Raw genomic sequence first — 23709 nt, 5'->3', positions numbered from 1 at the left:
ACTGCACGAGCCCTGCCGCGCACAGCCAATCATAGGTTGGCATCGTGAAAAGTGGCATTCCAGCAATCCAATCGAAGAAAGGAAATTGGCTTCGGGAGGCGGGTAGTGCCTAAAGAGGCGAGATTACAAGAGAAAGAAAAGGGTAGGCAGGGAATAACCAACGGATATGAGGACTCTCTGAGTGACAGTACTGAGAAACCAATAAAAAAGGAGAAAGTGCGCTGGGCCGTTGGAGAGGTGGAGTTAGGTAGAGTTCGGTTGCAGTGCACGGTTTGGCAGTGGCTGCTGGGCATTATGGGGAAGAAAGCTACGACTTGCTGGAAAGGGGGCGGAGTCCTTTTTGAGAGCCTGAGTGGACGACCCTACTACCCCTAAACGCAAGCCCGTCGCCGCTCCCTATTAAAGTCACCTGGGCCAATACCGTGACCCTTGAGGGATCATTTCCTTTCTAGGCAGTTCTGAGCTCCTTCCAGGATGGAGGGAGCAATCTATTCCAACCTCCCTTCCCCCACCGTCGCGTCTGCTTGCCCTGTTTGGCTTCTCATAAATGAATCTGTCCCATCCCAACTTTGTTTCTATGTCTTGTGCCCCATTCCTATCATCCTGAAATAGAGACAATGGGAGGTGACAAAAAGCTTGGATATCTAATCCAGGTCCTTTCATTTTACAGAGCAGGAAATTGAATCCCAGAATGGAAAGATGGCCCCCACCATCTGTATAGCTAGTTAATGACAGAGCAGAGAAACAAACCTAGGTGTCCTCACCCCCAGTCCAGCTCTCTTTTTCACTGCCCATCAATACCTCTTATGCTTTAGTTTATCAGACTGTGACTCCCAGCTCTGACCATCATCCTAAGCCTTGGACACTCTTTACCTACCTAGAAAAAAGATAATCACACAGGTTATTCCACATCACCACTGACAGGAAACTGCAGCCTTTCCTGAAGCCTTAGAAATGCTGAGAGGCCTGAGGGCAAGATACCCACCGCAGTCTTCACTCTCCTGCCCCCAGCTGCCTCTCCCCTGGCAAAAGATGATAGAGGTTGCTAGGATATTTAGAATTACCTATAAGTGAGAGTGTGTAGAAAGAGGACAGAAGGATGAGTTTTCTCCTTGCAGATTGAATGGTGGAATTCCCAGCCCATCTGCTGGAATAAATCCCAGTGTCCCTACAGACCTGAAGAGACTGCTAGGAGACAATGAAAAAAGATACCAACTCTCTCCCCATTTCCTCCCATTTATGGATGACTCAAGTCCAGGGAAGCTCCATTCCTAACCCCATAGGACTGTGGTCTCAAAACCAGACATCCAAAGACCATCCTCGTGCTAGAATCCTCTAATACCAAGAAACCATCAGGCCTGAAATCAGAATTGAAGAACTCCTTAACAGCTTCCTGTACCTGCATGTTGGGCTCCTGATCTCTGGGTCCAGCTGAGGATCTTGCCTCTTTCACCCAACGAGAGTCAGGGGCAGAGGATACAACCACCATAGCACATTTTTCTAGCCCATCTCTGAGCCATTTTCCACCTTCATTTGAAAACTGGGATTTGGTCTCCTGGGCTCATCTCAGATTGAGAGGTCCTGCATAACCAACTGAAAAATCTTCTAAGTGGGACAAAACTCCCTACTACCCTATCTCCACTCCTACATACCTCCAGAAATCAATCAACCTAAAAGTATGGATGGAATTGTGTGTTAGAGATAAGGAGGAGAGAGATGACAATGTCCCAGCCCCTTCTAACCTCCATCATCTTACCAGACAAAACATCTCCCTCTCAGATTTTAGTACTGAGTGTCTACATCATGCCTAGGAATAGAAAGATGAGGAAGATATGGTCCTTGCCCTCCTAAATCTTAGCATCATAGGGGACAACACATAAGCTGATCTCTTCCATATCATGGGTGGGGAAATAGAGATACACACAGCAGGGCTGGGGGAGCAAGAGACTACACATCTGGCTAACGTGGGAATTCAGGAAAGGCTTCCCAGAGAGAATGAGGCCTGAGTGGAGCTTAGGGGGATGAGTAGGAGTTGACAAAATGAAGACTGGTTAGAAATATGTTACTGTCAGAGGTGTGCAGAAAACCACTAGGAGACTGGAGATTAAGACAGGGTCAGGTCCCGAAAGTCTGCTGTGCCACGCAAGGGAGCTTAGCCTTTATCCTGAGGGCAAACAGGAGCCACTGAAGGGTTTTAAGCAAAGACATGACTGGTCAGATTCACCTTAGGAGTATATTATATAATAGGGCTTAGGGCCCTCAGGGACACCCTAGAAACCCAGCCTGACTCCACATGTTGCTTGGGACATCTGTCCTATCCCTTGCAACTCCCTAACCTGCAAGCACCAAGGCCACACCTTGCCCACAGAACTGAATTTGGTATCACCAAGGAGCAGGTAGCCCTGGTAAGGCTGGGAGAACATAGCTTGTGTGAGACAAGAGTGCAGACTGACAGGGAACTTGCCCAGGCCTCTGAGGAGTGCCCAGCCCAAGCCCTGAGAACCAGCTAGAACCTCTTTTAATTTTGCGGGGGGAGGGGGAGTAAGGGAGTCATAGTTAAGTTACTTGTCCAAGGTCACTCAGTGATGTTGCAGCTGGTGGCAGGGTTAGAATACTGTTTTAGTTTGTCACACTCCAAACTCTGCTTTCTCCACGAAGCCACCTTCCTTGGAGGAGAGGAAAAAAGGGCTGGGGTGGGGGTGGGGATGGGGGGTGGGGGCGCAGCCGAGAAGAGGAAGAGAGAAAAATGCAAGGAAAAAAGGAAAAAGAGGATCAGAAAGAGAAATTAGTCTTTCGAAGTGGCAGGGGAGGGAGGAGTGAGACAAACAGCAGGGGCAGAGTGGTGGCGGAGAAAATAAAAGAGGAAAGAAAGGCGAGACGTGGGAGGATTGGAGCAGAGACAAAAGGGCAGAGAGACAGACAGCGACAAGTGGAGAAAAACGCCGAAACTTGAGCGGCAACGAAGTCTGAGCGCTGAAACCCCACGGCCTCTCCCGGCCCGTGCGCCCTCCCACCTGGTCCTATCCCCCAGCACCGTTCCAGTTCGCTCGGTGTGGCGGCCTGGTCCCACCTCGCCGCCGACCGGCCCCGGTTCCGCGGGGATACCCGGTCCACTCTACGCTCGCCCGCTCGGTTCCGCCAAAATGTTCTTCAGCAGCGCCGTTTCAGCCACGTGGGAGGGGCGTGGTCCAGTTGCTGAGGAGCGCCTCCGATTGGCTAGGGGGCGGGGTTCCTGGCGGCGCGCCGGCCGGACCACCCCCCTGAAGGCGGGGCCAGAAAATTCACAGCTGGAAAGGGTGGAGCCCCGGTAGCGCAGCTGGAAGGGGGCGGGGCCCGACGCGCGAGGCTCGCAGCGGCGGGCTGGGGGCGCCCTGGACTGCCATAAAGTGAATGGGCGCCAGCGGGGGGTGGCAGTCCGCGGCGAGGCTTACTCTCTCCCAGCGAGTCCGGGAGCGCCGGAGCGGAGCGGCGGCCCGGGCGCAGGGGGGCGGCCCCCACCCCGGCCGGGTGCCCGGCCTCTGGCCCCTGCTTGCCCTCCAGACTGCGGCCGCCGCCGCCGCTGCCGGGAGTCTGCCTGCTGCGGGACTCACTGTGAGTGCTTGACCATGCGGGGGACAGGGGCTCACGGGGCCGAGGGGCCATGGCCGGACTTCGGGATCCCTAAAACGGGACCTAGGGCTGCTGAACTGGAGAACGGTGCCTGGGGAACGGGTCGAGACAGGGAGGGGGGACTGCAGACCTGGGGCCAGGACTTAGAAAAAGGGAAACTTAGCGCCAGGACTCGGGGGACAGAGAAGGGGAAGACTCGAGGGATCCGAAGAGAAGTCGGAGACATGAGGTCAGGACAGGGGCTCCGCGAAGCAGGGAGTAGAGTCGGGAAACCATTACCAGAAAGCGCCCCGGAATCCGGGGGCGCGGGGCCGACAGCCAAGGAGCCAAAGGGGTTGGCGAGGCCCTGGCCAGTGGGGCCAGCTGGCGGCGGGCGCCCAGCAAGGCGGCAGTTGGCAGTGCCCAACACCCCTCGGCTGGGTCTCAGACTCCAGGGACCGGGAGCAGGGGTGCGTTAGTCGCACAAGCTTCTCTCTTCCCAGCTGCTTTGCAATTGGGATAGGAACCGTGTTGTGAGAACCCGACAGCGACCGGGTCAGATGGCCGCTGTGTGGGCTGCAAGGCCGAGGTTGGGTAGTCCGAGTGACCAGGCGGTGGGTCTGGTGTGTCTGCTTGGGGTGTCAGGGCCCCGATGGGTCCCGACCTGGGGCAGCCACGGAATTGGACGGAATGTCCGCGGCGCGCGGGGCTCAGGGCTTACAGAATGTCCGGCGCAGCGAGGTTGGTCTCTCCGGAGCAGGCGCTGTGTCGGGCAGTGGTGGACAGAATGTCCCTGGCCGAGTGGCATGTCCATTTACCCCGCAGCGCCTGCCCAGCTGCTGCGTGTACGGTGGTGTTTGCTGTGGTGGGTTGCCTAGAATCGCAGCTCACACTTTTCAAACTTGTCTCTGCTCCTAGGGGCTGCGGGACATGGAGCAGGGAGTGAGAGTAAAGGCTGAAGCCTGGCCTCGGGCTGGAGTGGCCCGGGAGACATTCCCTCTCTAACCCAGACTAGATGCGATCTGAGCATCACCCCGGACTTCCAGAATCCAAATTTGTGGAGAGAGAGCCAATGGTGGGACTGCTAGTGGGAACCAAGACCAGGAAAGGAAGGAATGAACCACAAAGGGCAATGAGAGGGCAAAGAAGAGCCTAGCACAAGCCCCTGACAGCTTCAGTTCCCTCACAAACTCAGAGTCAACCCCTAATTCCAATACAGCTGACCAGGTACCCCCCAGACTCTGCCTGGGTGTCAGCAGGCTAAAGTCTCCTTTCCCACAGTGGGCAGGAGCCCAGGCCCAAAGAGAAAACTGCAGCCCTTTAGCAAAGCAAACCCTGTGGTCTTGTTTCCCTTTTTGCTTCCTCAGTCCCACCAATCCCCACACCACTCTGGTGGCTGAGAGGAGGTAGGAAGGAGACACAGAATCCAGACACTGGGATCCAACACGGGACTTTATTGCCCTCCATCTCTGGTTGGGAAGGATGTCTCAGCCCTACCCAACTACCCTGTTTGCTTTTCCTACAGCTGGGAGAGGGCCCTGATTTCTTTGGACCCGTACAATGACCGCCCATCCTGACTCCAACTCTTTAACCAGAGCCCAGTTAAGCTGAAGGGAACAGAGTAGAGAGAACTCTCCCAGTCTATGTAAGTAAGCAAAACAGCCCATTTGGCGACTGAGTTTCATGGGGACAAGTGCAGGGTAATATGTTTAGCAATGAGTAATCTAAACAAGTGGGTTTCAACCTTTCTTACCCTCCAACCATGAATGACATATAATACGTCCTCCCCACACTCCCACCTCCACTCCTTACTTTTAAATTCACTTATCACCAGCTAGAACATTGTTTTCCAAACTCTTTTGTCCCTCTCCCCTTTTTGATAAATATAGAGTCATATCCCAGTTACCCCCATCACATTCTGATACCCTTTTCAAGGGGCTTGTGCTCCCATTGTCTTTGAAAACCACTGAAATTATGGGTGAAATGAAAGGCTGAGTCAGGAAAGGAATAGGGAAGGCATTACCTGAAGACTGTAGCCCTGAGTTCTACTTTTGCCAAAAAGGCCAAAAAGCAATGGCATTATAATAAAGATGACTAGAAACAAAAGGCAGACCTCCTGCCCCTGCATAAAGCCATTTAGCTGAGTGCATGCCTGGTCACTGGCTCTTAGGGAGAATGTCATGGACCTAGAGAAGGGTCAGAGAATGGTGGCAGAAGGGGGAGCCAGAGGCTGCTGGAGAGAGCAAACTTGAAGGTTTAGGCCTTTGGAAAGTGAGATAGGATGGAAATTCACAAAATAAGGAAAGGCCTAGATAAGCAGATTTGTTTGCTCCCCAAATCCTGAAACCAGAGATGAGGGGGCCTCTTAGAACTGGAATGATGCAAGCATAGGATGAATAGGAAAATGTTCCTTGGCACACTGTGGGCAGCAAACTTCCAGAGCTCTTTTCCAGAGAGGTGGTAGAGGCAGGAAGTAGAAAAGGAATCCTTAAGGGCTTGGAAGGATCAATGCATGTCAGAGCTACAAATGGTTGCTGGAGCGGAGGGGGTGAGGAGTGGAAAGAGCTCAGTCCCTGGTCTTAGGAGAACTGGATTAGAATCTCTTCAATCTGTGTAACCGTGAACAAATTCGTCTTCTTAGAGGTGCAATAGGGATGGTCATTCCTGCCATTCAAAGTGGTTTTAAGAGTTAAACGAAATCATATATTTGAAAGCCCTTTGCAAATGGAGAAGCACCACAGAAATAAGAAACATTATTGCTATTATTATGCCCAAACTGTAGGTCCCCTGTAAGCACAGAATCTTCATTTCGAAGGGTGGTGTCTCAAGCCTTAGATCAGCCTGCTAGCGTCCGTGATCCAGTCATGGGAAGATTCTCAATGACAGATGAGACACCCTATCCTAGGCTTCAGATGCCAGCCACTATCCCTCCCCAAGAAGAGTTCCAGGGAGCTCCCCAAATGCTTAGATCCTCTACCAGACCAAATATCCTGATCTGATCCCTGCCTGCCTCCTGCTCAAGGATGTGAATATGGACCCGGAACCCAGGTCCAGGAAGGGAGGGCAGAGGAGGCAAGCTGGAGCTGAGTTGGGGATGAGCACAAGAGAAAGACAACACCCAAATCTTTTCTTCTCCATTTACTCTAAATGATGCTTCCTAGAGTGTGAGGGAGGGAGATGGCAGCTAACCTGAAGGATCCACTAGGTCCTGAACTTTGGGACTATCTAGAGTGTCTAGAGTGTCTAGTCCCTAGTCACTGACAGGGACTCATGATAAGAGTGATAGGGAAAGAAAAGAAAAGGCAGTGGGGTGAGAAAGCTGCTTTCAGAACTCTCTCCACTCCTCCTGCTTCCCTGGGGCCTTCTTTTCACCTCTCATAGTTTCCCTTTTCTTACCTCTCCCCTGCCCAATCCATTCTGCTCACCACTGCCAAATAAAGATCCCAAAGACATTGCTTTGATGTCACTCCCTCACCTACAAGCCTCCAGTGACTCCCACTGCTGGGAGCAATGCTTCTCAGTGGGGGGTGAGGTGGGAGAGGGCAGTATAGGAGTGGGAGTGGCATGACACTGCAGGCTAAGCCAACCCCATCTTCCTGGTGTGGTGATGTCACTTGAAGATGTCTCTTGGATAGAAAACACTTTTTTTATATTAAAACAAACATAAGTATGGAATGGAATGCAAAATTTGCTTTGATTTTTAACATAAGGCTGAAGATCTCAAAGAAATTTCATACTGGCAGCCGCTGTTTCAGGTTGTGCCCCTAGTGTCCTGTACTATCTTCTCTCTTACTTAGTCTTAGGGTTGTGTTGGTGGAAAAGCTGGAGTTGCTCTAGCCTACACTGTATCAAGCCTGGACCCCCACCTCTTGCCCCTCATTGGACACCCTCTCAGCCTGACCATTATTCTCTGATGATCTCGCATTGCCCACACTGATTCCCTGCTACCCTCTGAACCTACTGCTCTGTTATTTAGAAGCCTCTGCCCCCTTCTCTGCCTCCCTAATTTCCAGATGAGCCAGGTGCTACGTCCTCTGAGCCCCAAAACTTGATACCACCTTACATGCACTACCGTCTTTCTGATCTTCCACGATCTGAGAATCAGGCCCATGCAGACCACCATTCCATCCTGTGCTCTGTTTGCCTCCCTAGACTGTAGGCTCCTAGAAGTTAGGGTCTGTGCCTTACCATTCTTGGGTATCTGTCTTAGCACCTAATGCTTGTTGAAGGAAAGAAGAAGGGAAAGGGGGAAAAGGGTGTAGAGGCCCATTTCTCTGATCCCTGATTTACCCTTTGATAAATTAAGTGCATCAAATCATTGCTGCCTCTACCCGAGTCTTAGGGTTTCCTCTTGGCTGTGAGCGGTGAGCCTTGTCTACAGCTGTCTTCATTTGCCCTCATTTGCTGACTGCAGCTCAGCAGACCAGACAGTGTGGGTGCCCGGCATCCCTAATGAACATGAGGCTGTGTGCACTTAAGGGCCTCACTTTAGTTTTAGGTTTATAGGATGGTTCTGTCCTAGTTTAGGGCCCTGGTTTACACCTGTTTGCCAATTTGCTGCTTGCTGAGCTGAGCCACAGCATCACAACTCCATCCCCTCTTATCTTCTTTTTCATTCAGCCCATGCAAGAAAAGGTTTTCTCGCATTTCAGTTCCAGGGTGTGCCTCCTGCCTTGGGTATTATTATTGCAACTACTTGGGGGCTCTTTGGCTGTGACCCTGGCCTACCCCTTTGGCTTCAGGACAAAAGTGGGCGCACATGGCAGTTGCCTTCTTGCCATGAGTTGTGTCCCTTGGAAACCATGGCCTCCCCACTATGGCCTCGCTGGTCTGTGACATTCTCGGATCTCCTCCTTAATTATCTTGGATATTTTGTTCTTGCTGCAGTCCATGACAGCTTCCTGTAATTCCATGCTGTACTTCAGAGTCAGAGGTCACCTGCAGGCCTTCTATTCTCCCTAGGGCTGGGATTGCCACCCTGACACCAGTGGGGCCTGGGCCATGCACCCCCTGCAGGGTGTGTTGCAAAGGCTGGGGTGGGGCAGGAGGCCCCCCCAAGAGCTGGACTCAGCACCACTGTTATCTCTTGACTCTCTTTGGACCTTTCTGGTATTTCCTACCAGCATCAACCAAACGTGTGGCTTCCAGACCTACTGCCTGTCCCTGTCCACTGAGTGAGGCGAAGTCCCTGGCCGCAGTCCCAACTCCCCAGCTTCCCGACCTCCAGCAGTTTGGGGGAGCTTAATCCTCAGCCAGCCTGTCTCCAGCTCAGACAACAGCTTGGCGCCCCCAGCCTCTGCCTGACTAGCCCACCGGACACGAGTCTGCTAGAGGCCTCTGCCCCCACCCGCTCTCTCTGCTGCCTGCCTGCTATTAGTGTTCCTGCTTTTTCAGCTCCACAGGCAGGGCCCTTCTCAGCCACACCCCCTCTTTCTGCTATGACTAACCCAGCCAAAAGCCTGAAGCCTTTATTTTTTCCTCTACCACCAGTCACTGGTGCCCAAAGTGGCTCCCAGCTTGGGCTACTCTGCCCATTTGGCTGTTTCCTTATTGCCTGGACCCTCCTTTATGTTTAGGACAGAGTGCTCACAACACACACTTGCATCCTCTCTAAAGTGCAGCATGCTTCCCTGTATTCAGAGCAACTCTTCACTGGGAGACACAGGATCTAGGGAGGTGAACCACTCAAGCAATGGCAGAGACAAGAATGAGATCTTATTTACCACTCTATCCTGAGTGCCTTACTCAACGCCCAGCTCACAGAAGGTGCCAAACAAACAACATTTCAATGAATGAGGGGGAAAACAACAACAAGAACAACGACTTGGATAGAGTTTGACCCCTACCCATTTTTTAAAATAACTTTATTTATTTATTTATTTATGGCTGTATTGGGTCTTCACTGCGGCGCACGGGCTTCTCATTGTGGTGGCTTGTCTTGTTGCGGAGCACGGGCTCGAGGCGCACAGGCTTCAGTAGTTGTGGCACATGGCCTCCGTAGTTGTGGCGCACGGGCTTAATTGCTCCCCGGCACGTGGGATCTTCCCGGACTAGGGTTCGAACCCGTGTCCCCTGCATTGGCAGGTGGATTCTTAACCACTGCACCACCAGGGAAGCCCCCTACCCATTTTTAAATGTTATGTTTTATTTTAACCTTGTAACAATACTGAAGGTAGATAGGGAAGGGATCATAATCTCACTTTTACAGATGAAAAAATATGCCTAGATAGGTAATTTGCCAAGGACATAGAGCTAGTAAGTTGGGGAGCCAGGACGTGAACCCAGATCTTTTGACTCCAATCCTAGTTTCTTTGGGGTATACCAGATTACTTTCCCAGGAGGGGCCTCGTCAGTTTCTGCCCCCCACTGCTACCCAATCCTCTTTTTCCAGCATTCTCATACCTTCTCCCCACTCAGCCAAACAGTCTCTCTCCAGCAGCCACTGAGTGTAGACCACTCCCTCCCGTGGCTCCTTTGGCTTCCTCCTCCCCCACAGAGTCATTAGTTCCTGGGACTGAGAGCTGCGGTTCAAAGGGGCCAGGAAGGGGAAGGGGGAGGATAATGGCTAGCTCCAAAACAGCCGAGGCAGCTGTCCCTGTCACAGAGAGAGGAGACTGTGTGACGGTGTGTCCGTCTGCCTGAATGTGGGAGCGCGTGTGGGAGAGTGTGTGTTTGTAGGCCTCTAGCTCCAAGTCCTGGTGCTTATTTTGTCTGAGTGGGGGCCCGTGTGTGTCTGCATGTGTGTCTGTCTGTCTCTGGGAACACACAGCCTGAACTCTGCTTTCTCAGCCTCGTCTTTTATTCTGGCCCTTATCTCTCCTCACCCTGCCTCCCTCTGCTGAAATAAAGGGTGAAACCAAGACACAGGTATGGAATGCAGGGGGAACGGGAGTTTGGAAAATGGGAAGTCTGGAGGCAAAGCAGACTGGAAGGATGAACGGCAATGGTGGGATTCAGCTTTCCCTACAGGGAAACCCAACTGTCCCTATTTTCCCAGCTCTGCCTTGCTCCTGTGGGCCTCTGGAGAGGTCAGAGGCATGGTTTGCAATTTTGAGGGCATCTTAGGTATGAAGAGACTTCAGAGCACCCCTTTTTCCAGCTCTCAGTTCTAAGCCTCCCCAGCTACTTGGGAAGAGCTACTAGTCAAGGCTGCTCCAGGTCCCTCCCAATGGCCTCTCCCTTCTATTGGAGCATCATTGGGCCAGCCCTAAGCCTCTGGCTCCAGTCCTCATATCTGGAAGGGGAGGGAAGCAGAGCAGCCCCACCCCTGGCCTGACTTCTCTCCTTCCTTCCCGGGGTTCCATTCAGCCCTGCTTCTCCAACCCTAGGAGAGGGTCCAAGGTCTAGTCCTCTCTGCCTGTGGAAAGAACAGGGACTGTTTCTCAACCTCCTGCCTTGACCTCTGACCCATCCCCAATCTAGCTTGAGAGGTGGAGAGGTGGGGGGACAGCTGTCATCTCTGAGCTTGTTGAAGGGGGCATTACCATGTGCAAATACAGGCCGCTGCCCATCTGCGCCTCCCTGAGAAAGGCTCCTAATAAATTCAGAGCAGCCAAGTGACACACGTCTCAATCTAGGCTAATCCTCCACATTAATGCCACCTTGCACAGCCTGCATTAAGTCCCTGTTAATGGGGAGGCAGATGGACCCCTCCTACCCAGCTTTTCATCCCTGTTTCTCTGTCCCCAGCCTCCTTTGGTTCTCCTCTGACCAAGAGGCATCTGGAGTCTTGAGCCCCACTAGTGCCCTTTTCCCTTCCCCCCACCAGAGGGGGCCTGGGAGAGCCAGAAGGAAAGGGGACCCTGCAGGGGAGACTTGGAGGGGGACCCAGGCAGGCTCCTGGGCAATGTCAGGTAAGGTTTGGCATAGGGAGTAAGGGTAGGAAGGGGGTTTTAAGAAGCCCACATCCACAGCCTGGGGTGGGCCAGCAAGAAGCTGTGCGTGACAGTGGTGACTGGTAGGGTGCAGTGTGTGTCTGGGCAGGTATAGAAGCAGAGAGTGATTTTCAAACTTGTTTTTGATCATGGAAGACTTTCTTCAAATGAAATCTCTCCAGAAAGCATAAACAAAACAGACAAAAGCAGGGCTGCCCTAGTTGAAGTAGACCCGAGTAAGATCAGGCTAGATCTCTGTCCCTGAGGTTAGCCCTAAGTTCCAGTCCCTGAGGGGGTTTGTGAGGAGGGCCCCAAAGAACACAGTCTGAAAAAGCAAACCAAGAGAAGCAGTTTAGGAATCTCCCAGACCTGGTTTAGATCCCAGCTCCACTGCTTACAAGCTCTTTAACCTTAATCATTACTTCAAGTCTCAGTTTCCTCACCTGAAAAAGGGTGATCATACCTAATATTGATGCATTCTTGTGAGGGGAGAGATAATGAGGTGAAGACACATAGTAAGTACTCATAAATGATAGCAGTGATTCTCCTTATGGGAGACATATCAGGCCTGGTTCAAAATCAAATCTGTCCCACTGGAGAGTGAATAACACAGGTTCAGACTGCGTCTCAGGTGTGACTGGCTGAGAGGCATGTTTGAGTTTAAGGGGATATTGGGCACTCGTGTGAGAGGGAATTTAATTTTTGAGTATGTGGTGTATGGTATGTGGTGTGCAACAGTGTGGTTTTCATTAATTCAATAAATATCTGTTGAACACCAACAGTGCACCAGGCAGGGTTCTAGGTGCCCAACACTGAAGAAATCAAAGTCTAGTGTGTATAACTGTGTATAAAATCTCTTGAGTATACACCTCTCCCCGCCTTAGGCTGCTGTTTCACCATTCTATCCTAGGGCACCCTACACAGGGGTAGCTTTATGTCGGTGGCAGAGAAAAGGGGCAGAGAACTAGTGGGGAAACACTACTGGGAACCGGATAACCTGGAGATTTTCTTCCCATTAACCAGGTCTGTGTCTTCGCTTCCCTCCAGAGTCCTCCCCCCATGGAGTTCGGCCTGCTCAGCGAGGCAGAGGCCCGGAGCCCCGCCCTCTCGCTGTCAGATGCGGGCACCCCCCACCCCCCAATCCCGGAACACGGCTGCAAGGGCCAAGAGCACAGCGGTGAGCGCGCCACCTTCTGGGGGGTGGGGGAAATAACAGCTCCATCCCTAACGAGGGTGGGACCCGGGAGTGCAAGCCCAGGGGGGAGTGAGGGGCCCCGCCGAGGAAGTCCCCGAGCCCGGGAATCCGCACAGGCAAGAACGCGCTGTGACCGACCCCACCCCGGCCCCCAGACTCGGAGAAGGCCTCGGTTTCGCTGCCCGGCGGCTCCCCCGAAGACAGCTCGCTGAAGAAGAAGCAGAGGCGGCAGCGCACGCACTTCACCAGCCAGCAGCTGCAGGAGCTGGAGGCGACCTTCCAGAGGAACCGCTACCCCGACATGAGTACGCGGGAAGAGATCGCCGTGTGGACCAACCTCACCGAGGCCCGCGTGCGGGTACGCCGCCCCCCACCCCCAGAGCCGCCACCCTCACTCCATCCCGGGCCGCTCCGCAAGTAGCTTCGGAACCAGCATCCTGTAGTTCTGCCCTGCCTGCCCCATCCTCGGACCCAACACCCGACGTCCCCCGGCCCCGGCCCCTGCCCGCACGGCCTTCTTTCCGCCAGCCTCCAATCTCTGCTCTTCCTGCATCCTTTCACTCCAGACGGCGCGCTCCCTCTCCCCTGGCACTGTCTCTGGTTCCCCTCTTCACCTCTCCTAGACCCGATCCTGCTGCCCACCCCCGCAGCCCTGTCGCCCCCGACTCAGTTCTGCGGCAGACTGTTTCTTTCTCAGCCCGCTGACTCCGTGAGCTCTTCCCTCACCCCGACCGGCTGCTCCACCACCCCATTCCCGTTTCTGGGGTGGTTATGCTCCACCACCTCCTCTCGCTTATGCTCCGCCCGGCCCCGGACCCCGCTTGGTCCCCTGCCTGGGCGACCCACCCACCAAACAACTGCGAGGGCCGGGCCCTGACAGCCTTTCTCCCACGCCCACAGGTGTGGTTCAAGAACCGGCGCGCCAAGTGGCGAAAGCGCGAGCGCAGTCAGCAGGCGGAGCTGTGCAAGGGCGGCTTCGCGGCGCCGCTCGGGGGGCTGGTGCCGCCCTACGAGGAGGTGTACCCCGGCTACTCGTACGGCAATTGGCCACCCAAGGCGCTGGGCCCGCCGCTCTCAGCCAAGACCTTCCCGTTCGCCTTCAACTCGGTCAACGTGGGGCCTCTGGCTTCACAGCCTGTCTTCTCGCCACCCAGCTCCATCGCCGCCTCCATGGTCCCCTCGGCCGCGACTGCTCCGGGCACTGTGCCAGGGCCCGGGGCCCTGCAGGGCCTAGGTGGGGGGCCCCCCGGGCTGGCTCCGGCCGCAGTGTCCTCCGGGGCAGTATCCTGCCCTTACGCCTCGGCCGCCGCAGCCGCAGCAGCAGCCGCCTCCTCCCCCTACGTATATCGGGACCCGTGTAACTCGAGTCTGGCCAGCCTGAGGCTCAAGGCCAAACAGCACGCCACTTTCAGCTACCCCGCCGTGCCCGGGCCGCCCCCGGCCGCCAACCTCAGTCCGTGCCAGTACGCAGTGGAACGGCCTGTGTGAATGGCCCCGCCCGTCGATCATCCCTGAGGGCGGGGGCGATAATTTACGGCCTCTACGGACTGGGGTCGTCTTGCCTGGCTTGCCCCCGCCCCGGGGTCTGAGAGGGGTGCTGGGGCAGTCGGGCTTGGGGAGGCGGCCGGCTCAGGAGAGAGCCTTCCCCCTCCCAGGCCTGAGGGGTGGACTGGGCCCTTAGTCCGCGCCCCTGGAACTGAGGCCAGGAACAGGGACCAGTTCCCCGGGGGGCCAACTCACCCTTGGTCCACCCCGCCTTCTCCAGACTCCCCTTCCCCGGTTTTCAAAGATAAATGAAATAAACGTGCGCGGACTGTCAAAGGCCTGATGATTCAGAGTTGCGGTTGAGCCTTCTCCCCTTATCCTTTCCCATGTCTAAAGGAGAGCTGGGTGTACAGGAAACAGATAGGGGTCCTGGCTTCTAGGGCTTCAGTCCTCCCCAGGCCACCATCACCAAGACGGGGAAGCCTGGGGATTCCTGGAGCTGAGCGGCGCACGCATGCGTGCGTGCGTGTGTAGGTGTGTATGGCTTGGACAAAGCTGGTACTGCAGCGCCACCTCGTGGTCTCATGGAGGATAACTGGAAGGTCTGATCTTGAATGCTTACTTAAAGATGTCAATTCTGCAGCTTAGGAAGCCTATGACTTTAGAAAAAGTTACTCCACCTTTCTGCAGCTGTTTCTCACTGTTCCTATGAGGGGCCTGGGCCTCTAACAGCAATAAACTTCTGGTCTGTAACAGACATTTATTAAGTGCCTACCAGGCCTACTATTCTTATTGAGTGTCTGTGTGTGACTCATCCTTCCACACACCACACCCTCTTAAGCTTCTCACCCACTGCCAGCAGCCCTCCTCCATCACAGCAGTCCCCTTCATCCTCAAAATCCCCAAACCCCAAAAACCTTGTTGAAATCTTTAATTTAAAAAATAGAGCAAGAAGAAGAAAGATTTCTGGAAATATAGATCACTCAGCTCTGGGGAGCCTCTTCAGTCCCACTCCATCCCAGGGACTGTTTGGCCTTCACATTAAAAACAGAAACAGCAAAGTACTAGATCACACCCCCACCCCAGGGGTGACACTTCTTGACTGTCATAACCTCCTGCCACCTTGGGGTACACATCCCGTGGGGAAACCATGCAGAAAAGGCATCCTAATTATTTTCCCAAACCTAAGCTCAGCCCCTCAATGCCCTGGGGAGGAGAGAGCTTGGGGCTCCTTCTTTTCTCCAACCCTTCACTGGCTCTTGGTCTTGGCCTTGACCTTGGTAATTATATAGTTTTGGTGGAAGAACTGGACAAAGAGGAGGAAATAGGTTGTATACAAGATGAAGGACCAGAAGAGGTGTTCCTTTGTTGTATGGCATCCCTGTTCCTGTCTCCAGATGTAAGTCAGGATACCGACAGTAGCTCCCATAAACATCTGCAGGATTTGCAGGCTGGTGACGAGCATGGGAAACCACCTGGGGGGGGCTTTACTTTGGCAGCCTTCAGAGTATAGTAGTTGTACATGATGGCATGTACACCGTAGTTCATGGTCATGAACCAGCCGCCTGCAGCCACCTTGTTCTTGTATCCAAAGCTCTTGTACACTAGCTCTGTGCTGTGGTGGTACCAGTGCACAAAGATGAGTGGCCATTTATACAGGATGATGAAGGCTGTGTCTCCTGGGAGATGGGGAGTCATAGCTGGCATACCACCCAGTGTTGGGACCACCCTCTGCACTGGACGTGGGGGCATATGGGGAATTGTCAGGGCAGGGAGAGGGGTTTTTGTGGCAGAGAATCTAAGGAGGGGCTTGGGTGAGAGGTGTTGTTAGGACCCAGGGGTGGGGAAGGGACTTTCCATGTGATGGGTAAGGCGGGGGGGCCCGGGGGAGGGGTGCAGTTGACTGGACACCAGAGAGACGAAGCCTTGCCACTCACCAAGTTCAGTGATCTTGCTGAGAACAAAGAGGCAGGATCAGAATTTGATTATGGGATTATCGGTGAAGATGAAGAAGCATACAGTTTTCTTTAGGCTCCCCTAAGTAGCACAGTCCCCGTATAGCCCCATGTCCTCACTGCCCCAAGGATACTGAAATGGGACAGAGGAAAAGGGTATAAGGGTCATTCCCAGGCATCAATCCACGCTTCACCTGGTCAAATTCCACCACCTCCCCCCACTCCACAGGGGATGGGTCACAGCTTCTGAGATCCTGTGGCCAACCTGGTAGAGCCAACCAGTAATCTAGAAGACATGAAGGCTAGGGAAGGACCAGGGAGTGCTGGCGGTTGGGACTGAAAGTTGAATTAGGGAATAGGGCTCATGGGATGGGAGGAGATGGGTGGCAGGATGGGGGGTGATCGAAGGAGTTTGGGGGGGCGGAATATGGGAAGAAGGGGCTGGGGAAGTTATTGGGAGGTCTTGGGATAGGGTATTAGATGCAGAGAGTATTAGAGGCTGGGGAAAATGTTGGAAGTACCAAGACTCCATGAGCACAAGAGGACTTGTGAGAGAGAGCAGAGACAGCTAGTTCGGGGACTGGAGAAGGAAAACAGGGGAATATGGGAGGAGGGTGGAACCTGAGGAGAGAGTTAGAGCTGAGAGAATGGGACAGGAAGAGAGTTAGGGGGCAAAACTTGGGGAGTTGATACAATTGAGGTTTCTAGAAAGTTTTTAGGGATAGAATGTGGGTCTAGGGTCTATAAGATGGGTTGTGTGGGGGGGTCTTACCTGAAGATTGCAAGGCAGAATGACCAAAGGATGAGCGGTCCCTGCAGGTTGAAGCCCTTCTGTGCCTTCATGTAGTTCTGCCCCACAAAGATGAGCAGCAGGTAGATCAGAGCTATGGTGAATGAGGTTGCCCTGGCAGGCAGAAGGGAGAGGGATGGGCTTATGGGTAGGTGCTGGTTAGAGGAATGCCCACTCATATCCCCAGGTGAGTGCTCTGGGTTGGAGTCCTACTTCTGCCATTTACTAGCTGTGTGACACTGGAAAAACTACTTAGTTTTCTGAGCATTAGTATTCCCCCTATTTTGTAAGAGGGGAATACCACTCCTTTCCTGACAGTGTTAATATATACAAAGTACCTAGCACAGGGCAGGGGCTATGTCCAAGGTTTCTTTGATTACTGCTCTCTCAATGGGGTTGGGAGCAGGTGACAGCTGCTGACCCATGCCTAGAAGCAACCCAGGACTGTGGTGTAAGAAGAATGTGGCAACAGCTTCTGCCTGGTTGGGTCATGACAAATTGGAGCACAAAGTCAACCCACAAACACCTCTGAGGAGCTCTTGGGCAAAGCCCGAGGAAATTTTGGAAGAGTATCTAGATTTTGTCTCCTTCTCCACAGCAGGGATGGTGGAGCATTTGAGGAACAAGATGATAACTGTGAAGGGAAGGCTGTCCCCGGGTACCAGCACTATGCACGCATGCGCACACATGCGGCCACAAAGGATGGAGAGTCATCTATAAGGTGGGTGCGAGTAGGAGTTCAGATCAACTCCATTCTTCAGAGACCAGTTCTCACTACACTCTTTCCTCTTGGTTTCTGTCTCCTCCCACATTCCTCACCCCATCCTCTTATTTCTGCCTTCCTTTCTTCCAGACCTAACCTCTCTGAGGTGCCACACTACCTGCACCTTGGACAACGGGTACGTGAAGCCAGTACTGGGGAGCCCGATACCTTTGCTCTTTAGCAAAATCACTGTGGGTATTCTGTGTATCGCCCTCCCCCTCTTCCGCCAATCCCCCCAAATAGCAATCATCAGAGTTGGGCCCCTGACACGGCTCTTCCCCTTCTCCAGGTCTCACCAGTACTCCTCCAAAACGGGCCTTATGTCCTGGAACAGCTCGAAGTTGTAGGGCTGGAACATCTGCTCTACTTCATCTGAGACATTCATGGCTGTGACCATTTCGTTCTGCAGATGCTGAGGTCGGGTGCTTAGGGAGCCGGACGAGAGTTAGGGGACCGAGGATGGAGCGAACCTTGGGGCAGGACTGACCAGACCCAGAACCCAAGGTACTACGCGGCAAGCCGAAGAGCGTCAGATCCAGGCACGTGCGCTGCAGTCCAGCCGGCTTCCACCACCGCCGCCACTGCGGTATATAACGCGGAATTGCCAAGCAGCAGGCCTCGGAGGCTCGCGGCCCCCTCCCTGCGCCCGGCCATTATCCAATCTCGACCAAGATACGCCCCTGTCCCACCCCTGGGCCGCAGCCCGCTCTCTGATTGGTCATTCAATGGATGAGGCTCCCCCCAGAAGCCTCGCACTACAGTTGGCCTTCGCCACGCCCACCTTCCCATCTTTTTCTCCCGGCAACACTTCCACTCCCACCTGTTTGGCTTAGCCATTGTGGCCTTGCTAGTTACCGAGACAGGCCAGGCTTCCCCTGGCACTGCCGACTATAACTTTGGCTTCAGTTTGCTTTAATCCTGACCTACCTGGCAGTGAACAGAGAATGGAGGTGTCCTCAGTCTCTGGTGCCAGACATAGGGGTGTCAGTTTCCCACCTCCCCGAGACGCTGGGAAAACCAGGCCTGGGATGAGGCTGGGTCAGGCTGGGGAAGGAGCAGCAAAGAGCCCCTCCCGTAGTCCCACCTGCCTCCCTCAGGTCTGTAGTTGTGGGTGGGAGGGAGATGAATTATAATGAGTTTTATTGTGGAGGTAGTTGATGTTTGTTGAGGCTGTTGTGGTTTCTTTACAGTTTCCTGAATTCCTGAACTGCTCCAGCCTGACACCCAGTAATAACCCTGGGGAGGGAATGGGGTCACCCTCTGGGCTTCTGGGATTATTGTCTTCAGGTTTCCTGGAGACCTCCTGCGATTTATAGAAGAGGAGATGCAGTGCATCTCCCAGTGTCCTGCGTTCACCCCTAGTCTGTGCTTATCTAATCAAATCTACTTTTTCCTTGCCTGTATACCCAGCCCCAAGCAAATAAATATTTTAAAACTTTTAAGGCCTTATTTATTTCTCTCCTAGTCTTTATGAGAGTGAGGGAGAAATACAAGGCTTGAAGGCAGTTTGAGATAAGATGGAGATTTGCAAAACAAATGCTAAGATAATTAAATATAAAATATTTAAAACCACAAAGCTGCTATAAATGGCTCTGTGCAGTAAAGCCCACAGGCTCTGTAGCCAGAGGACCCAGGTAGGAATTCCAGCTCCACTTCTCAGCTACTGTCTGAGCTGAGGGTGGAGTGAGAAGTCCTGCCCATGCTATCTAAATGACTCTCAAGTGCATCCCTTTGTCTCTGTTCCTCATCACTTCTCACCGGGTTACTACAGCCACTACCTTAGTCACAATAACTGGTTGCATCACCACCTTCTCTAATATAGTGCTTTCTATTGCATTAGAATCAAAAAAGAACACCCAAACCTGGCTGATCATAGCATTCCTGAGCCCCAACCCCAGAGCCTCTGACCCAGTATGTGGTCTCGGACCATTCTTTGAAAACCACCACTTTCTGTCCTCTCAGCCAAAAGAGGGTTCTCAAACGTAAACTGGATCAAGCTGCTCTCCTGCTTAAAAACTTACTGGCTCTCGATTGCTTCACGCATAGCCTGACACTCAGAAGGTGATCAGCACATGTTTGATGGATCAATGAACAAATGAAAGAATGAACATTGCAAGAATAATACCAGCTAGGGACTTCCCTGGCAATCCAGTGGTTAAGACTCTGTGCTCGTAATGCAAGGGGCACAGGTTTGATCCCTGGCTGGGGAAGTAAGATCCTGCATGCTGCACAGTACAGCCAAAAAAATTAAATTAAATTTAAAAAATTAAAAACATAGGTGTGGCCACCTGTTGGGATCTTTAATAATTGAAAAAAGAAAAACAAAACAAAACAGCTTAAAAAAAAATAATTCCACCTAGGTGTTACAAGACCTGGATTCAAATGTCAGCTCTACCATTAGTCATGCGATTTTAGGCAAATTACCTAACTTCTCTGAGACTCAGATTCTTCAATAAAATGTAGATAGTCATACTTGCCTGCCTACCTCACAAGGTTGGGGTCAGTATACAAGTCAGATAATATCAATGAAAGGATATTATGGACTAGACACATGGAAATGTCAGGGTGAATCATTTGGGGAGGTTTACAAATGCATATGGGTATGTATACACAGTCCTGGGTTTCTCTCAAATAAAGATATTTTACATTGCCTTTCCCTGTGAAGTTTAATGGTGAGGCTTGAGGGAGGGGTGTGTGTAAGAAGGGAAGAAGAAGAAAAACCTCCAGAAATTATTTCCTAGGGGAAACCTTCCCTGACATTTGGACTTGGTCTGCTACTCCTGTTATATATAAATTGCTCTCATAGCATGGCATTTCTTTCGTTCAATGAGAGTTTATAATTATGATTTCTTGATTAATACTTGTTTCCCCTACTAGTCCTTGAGCTCCATAAATGCAAGGAATATGTCTACCTCTCATTAGCTACCAGAAAGGTCTTTCTAAAACATACATTAGATCATGTCATTCTTCTTTAAGAACAAAAAAATCTTCAGGACAAAGTCGGATTCCTGAGGTTAGCCCTAACTCTTTCTTTATAGCCAATGTCCCACCATCCTTCAGCCGCAGCGTTCCACATTTTAGCTATAATGGAAGAGTTGCAACCCCATAACACAGCACCATATTTTCAGACTTTTCAGCTCCTTTACCTCTCTCCGTATTGTTCCCTCTCCCCACACATCATTTTCTCACCTGGACAAATCTTATTGTTCCATCCTAGCTCTGAAGTCACTTACCCTGCAAAAGCCTAATCTTTTTCAGACAGGGACAACCCTTCTCTTCTTTGTCTTCCACCCACAGGACTTTGCCCAAACAGCCTTCCAGGATTGTGCTTCTACCGAGGGAGTACAGTTAACCATATATTTCCTATACTATCCTGGCTCCCACACCCTATCTCAAAGGGTCGTTTTTGTTAGGTCACTCCCCCTCTGAGGGATGCACACAGCTCTTGGCACAGAGTGGGCACTCAAAATATGTCTGTTGCTTTGAATTGAGTAGGCACCTAAGAGGAAAAACAAACAATAAACATGTGTATTTTAAAAAAGACTCAATTCCTTAGTAATTAGGGAAATGCAAATTAAAGACTGTAAGCATAGTATGGTTCCAATTAACAGCCATTAAACAGAGTAAAAATTAAATACCCAGCGCTGGTCCAATCTTTGGGTAACAACAGATACATTCACACCTGGCTAGTGGCCAGGTAAACTGCCATAATCCTTCGAGAGGCACACTTAGGTCACACTTAGCAAGAGCCAGCTAGTTTGCTTTGACCCAGTCTCTCATCTAGGAATTTAAAACCCAGAAATAGAACAAAAGAAAAAAAATATCTATGTGTACTAAAATACTTACGTCATTGGGACTTAAAAGGGCTGCAAACAATCCACTAATGAGTGCTTAAATTATTAAATACTATACTACATACTAAGATTACAAAACAGCTTGCAGCTACCAGAACATGGAGAAACGTGAAACCATGTTTGTAAAATAACGTGAAAGAAAAACAATATTTAAAACTGTATCTAGCTCGTCCTTCTGCCGCTGCTCTTGGGCCGGGCAGCGCGTGGGGGAGGGAGGCGAAGGGGCCGGGGAGAGGCTTCGGGCGCGGCTTCCCTCGCAGGCTCCTGGGGTTCTGGCACTCCCCAGCGGCCCGGGGCCCATGGCAGCTCGGCGGCAGCGCACCGGGAAGCCAATGTCCGGGGCTCGGTCCCCAGAGAGCCGCCGTTCCTACGCTCCAAGGTGATCCCCATCCCTGCCGGAGTATTTACAGTGGGCACCAATGATCCTCAGATAAAGTAGGATGGGGAAGCACTTGCGAGGAGAGTTGCTATTGATGTCTTTTACATGGATGCCTATGAAGTCAGTAATGCTGAATTTGAGAATTTGTGAACTCAGCTGGCTAGCTGACAGAGGCTGAGAAGTTCGGTGACTCCTTTGTCTTTGAAGAAATGTTGAGTGAGCAAGTGAAGTCTAATATCCAACAGGCAGTTGCAGCTGCTCCCTAGTGGTTACCTGTTAAAGGCACTAACTGGAGACACCCAGAAGGGCCCAACTCTACTGTTCTACACGGGCCAGATCATCACGTCTCCTACTGCACGTGGATGGGGAAGTGGTTGCCCATGGAAGCTGAGTGAGAATACAGCTGTCGACGAGGCCTGTAAAATAGACTTTTCCCCTGAGGCAACAAACTGCAGCCGAAAAGCCAACATTATACCAACTTCTGGCAGGGTGAGTTTCCTGTGACCAACACCAGAGTGGACGGCTTTCCGAGGAACCGCGCCTGTTGACGCCTTTCCTCCCAATGGTTATGGCTTATGCAATATAGTAGGGACGCCTGAGAGTGGACTTCAGACTGGTGGACCGTTCACCATTCTGTTGAAGAAACGATTAACCCAAAAGGCTTTCCCCTTCTGGGAAAGGCCGGTTGAAGAAAGGTGGATCCTACGTGCGCCATAAATCCTACTGCCTATAGGTGTCGCTGTGCTGCTCGAAGCCAGAACACACCCGACAGCTCCGCTTCGAATCCGAGATTCCGCTGAGCAGCCGACCGCCTGCCCACCACCGGCTAAGAGCCAAGAAGAGCCTTCCCGAATCCGAGAAGTCGTGTGTAACCTGCACACGGCTTCCATCAGAACGCTGAACAATCTCGTGTGAAGAATTCCCGCCCCGAGGTGGGTTACATGCCTGCCCGATGGCCAAAGGAACGCCATTGCCAGACCAAATCGCTGACTTGCATCAGCATGTGTGGTTTATCGTGTGGTGTATTTCACGTTACCTTTGAGAGTCTTTAAAAGAGGAAGGAAGTGGAGGGCACCCTGAGCTAGGCTTCAGGAGGCCTGCCTTCTCCCCCTGCGGTTAGACCCCAGAGTCCCACACTTGACCTTCCTGGGCCTCAGTGACCTCATCTGTCCAGTGAAGGGATACATAACACGATTTCTGAGGCTCTCTCCCGCTCACAGATTCTCTGAATATATCAGATTCTGTTGTGATTTCATAGTGAGAATTTATGACTGATGATTTTTTACCTATTTTTTTTCCATTTGTGAACCTTGGGTGATACTAACCATGTACAATAACTGTTCTCTTATGTATTATTTTCAGAAAAGGATGGGGGTGGGGGTGGTGATGAGTCTTTATATTCATACTGCATTTCTTTTTGTCAAGGAAATCAGGGTCTTTTACATTGTTATGATGAATCCCACTTGGGTCAGTGATGGTATGCTCAAGTTCAGCAATCTAAACACACAGGAATGTCTGCGGGGTGACTCTACTGTGCTTTATCCTTTAACATTAAATGCCTGTGGTTCAGGGGGGCAGTTACAAGCCCCATTTCCCCCGTCCCCAAAGCCTTTGGTGAATGTGAAACGTGTGCTACACGGAGAAACCTGTTTAATTCCAGACGTACGAGAAAAGTAACAAGCACCTTGAATTAACTGTTTTCAAGGTATCCAATGTTTTGTAATAGGGAAGCAGGAAATCTTACTGGCTGTGGAGTATCAGATGATTTGGATCATGCACTGTCAAATAAGCTGGTATCTGCTAAATAAGAAAAAAAATTTAAAAAA

The 23709-nt window shown here is 51.9% G+C and overlaps 2 protein-coding genes and 1 pseudogene across 2 annotated transcripts; 2 read left to right on the top strand and 1 right to left on the bottom strand.

The window, feature by feature from the left end:
- The first annotated feature begins 3410 nt into the window (after nucleotides 1-3410).
- Nucleotides 3411-14747, top strand: PITX3 (paired like homeodomain 3). The gene is made up of 5 exons (XM_027112399.1): nucleotides 3411-3591; nucleotides 5114-5233; nucleotides 12510-12639; nucleotides 12813-13015; nucleotides 13558-14747. Exons 3-5 carry the CDS (start codon nucleotides 12522-12524, stop codon nucleotides 14143-14145), a joined length of 909 nt encoding a protein of 302 aa, XP_026968200.1. The 5' UTR covers nucleotides 3411-3591; nucleotides 5114-5233; nucleotides 12510-12521; the 3' UTR covers nucleotides 14146-14747.
- Nucleotides 14748-15063: 316 nt separating this feature from the next.
- On the bottom strand, nucleotides 15064-18147 carry ELOVL3 (ELOVL fatty acid elongase 3). Its single transcript, XM_027113117.1, is given in 6 exon segments — nucleotides 15064-15625; nucleotides 15628-15821; nucleotides 16080-16181; nucleotides 16184-16230; nucleotides 16870-17001; nucleotides 17947-18147. Coding segments are annotated over 6 exon segments (810 nt in total). The 5' UTR covers nucleotides 18048-18147; the 3' UTR covers nucleotides 15064-15391.
- A 3455-nt stretch (nucleotides 18148-21602) lies between these two features.
- On the top strand, nucleotides 21603-22713 carry LOC113623606 (formylglycine-generating enzyme pseudogene; annotated as a pseudogene).
- The last annotated feature ends 996 nt before the right edge of the window (nucleotides 22714-23709 follow it).

Source organism: Aethalodelphis obliquidens, unplaced genomic scaffold (assembly GCF_003676395.1).
Source record: "Aethalodelphis obliquidens isolate GAN/ISIS:26980383/991018 unplaced genomic scaffold, ASM367639v1 scaffold11, whole genome shotgun sequence".
Lineage (NCBI taxonomy): Eukaryota > Metazoa > Chordata > Mammalia > Artiodactyla > Delphinidae > Aethalodelphis > Aethalodelphis obliquidens.
The sequence above is the reverse complement of the archived record's forward strand: the minus strand, read 5'-3'. Positions and strand labels throughout refer to the sequence as shown.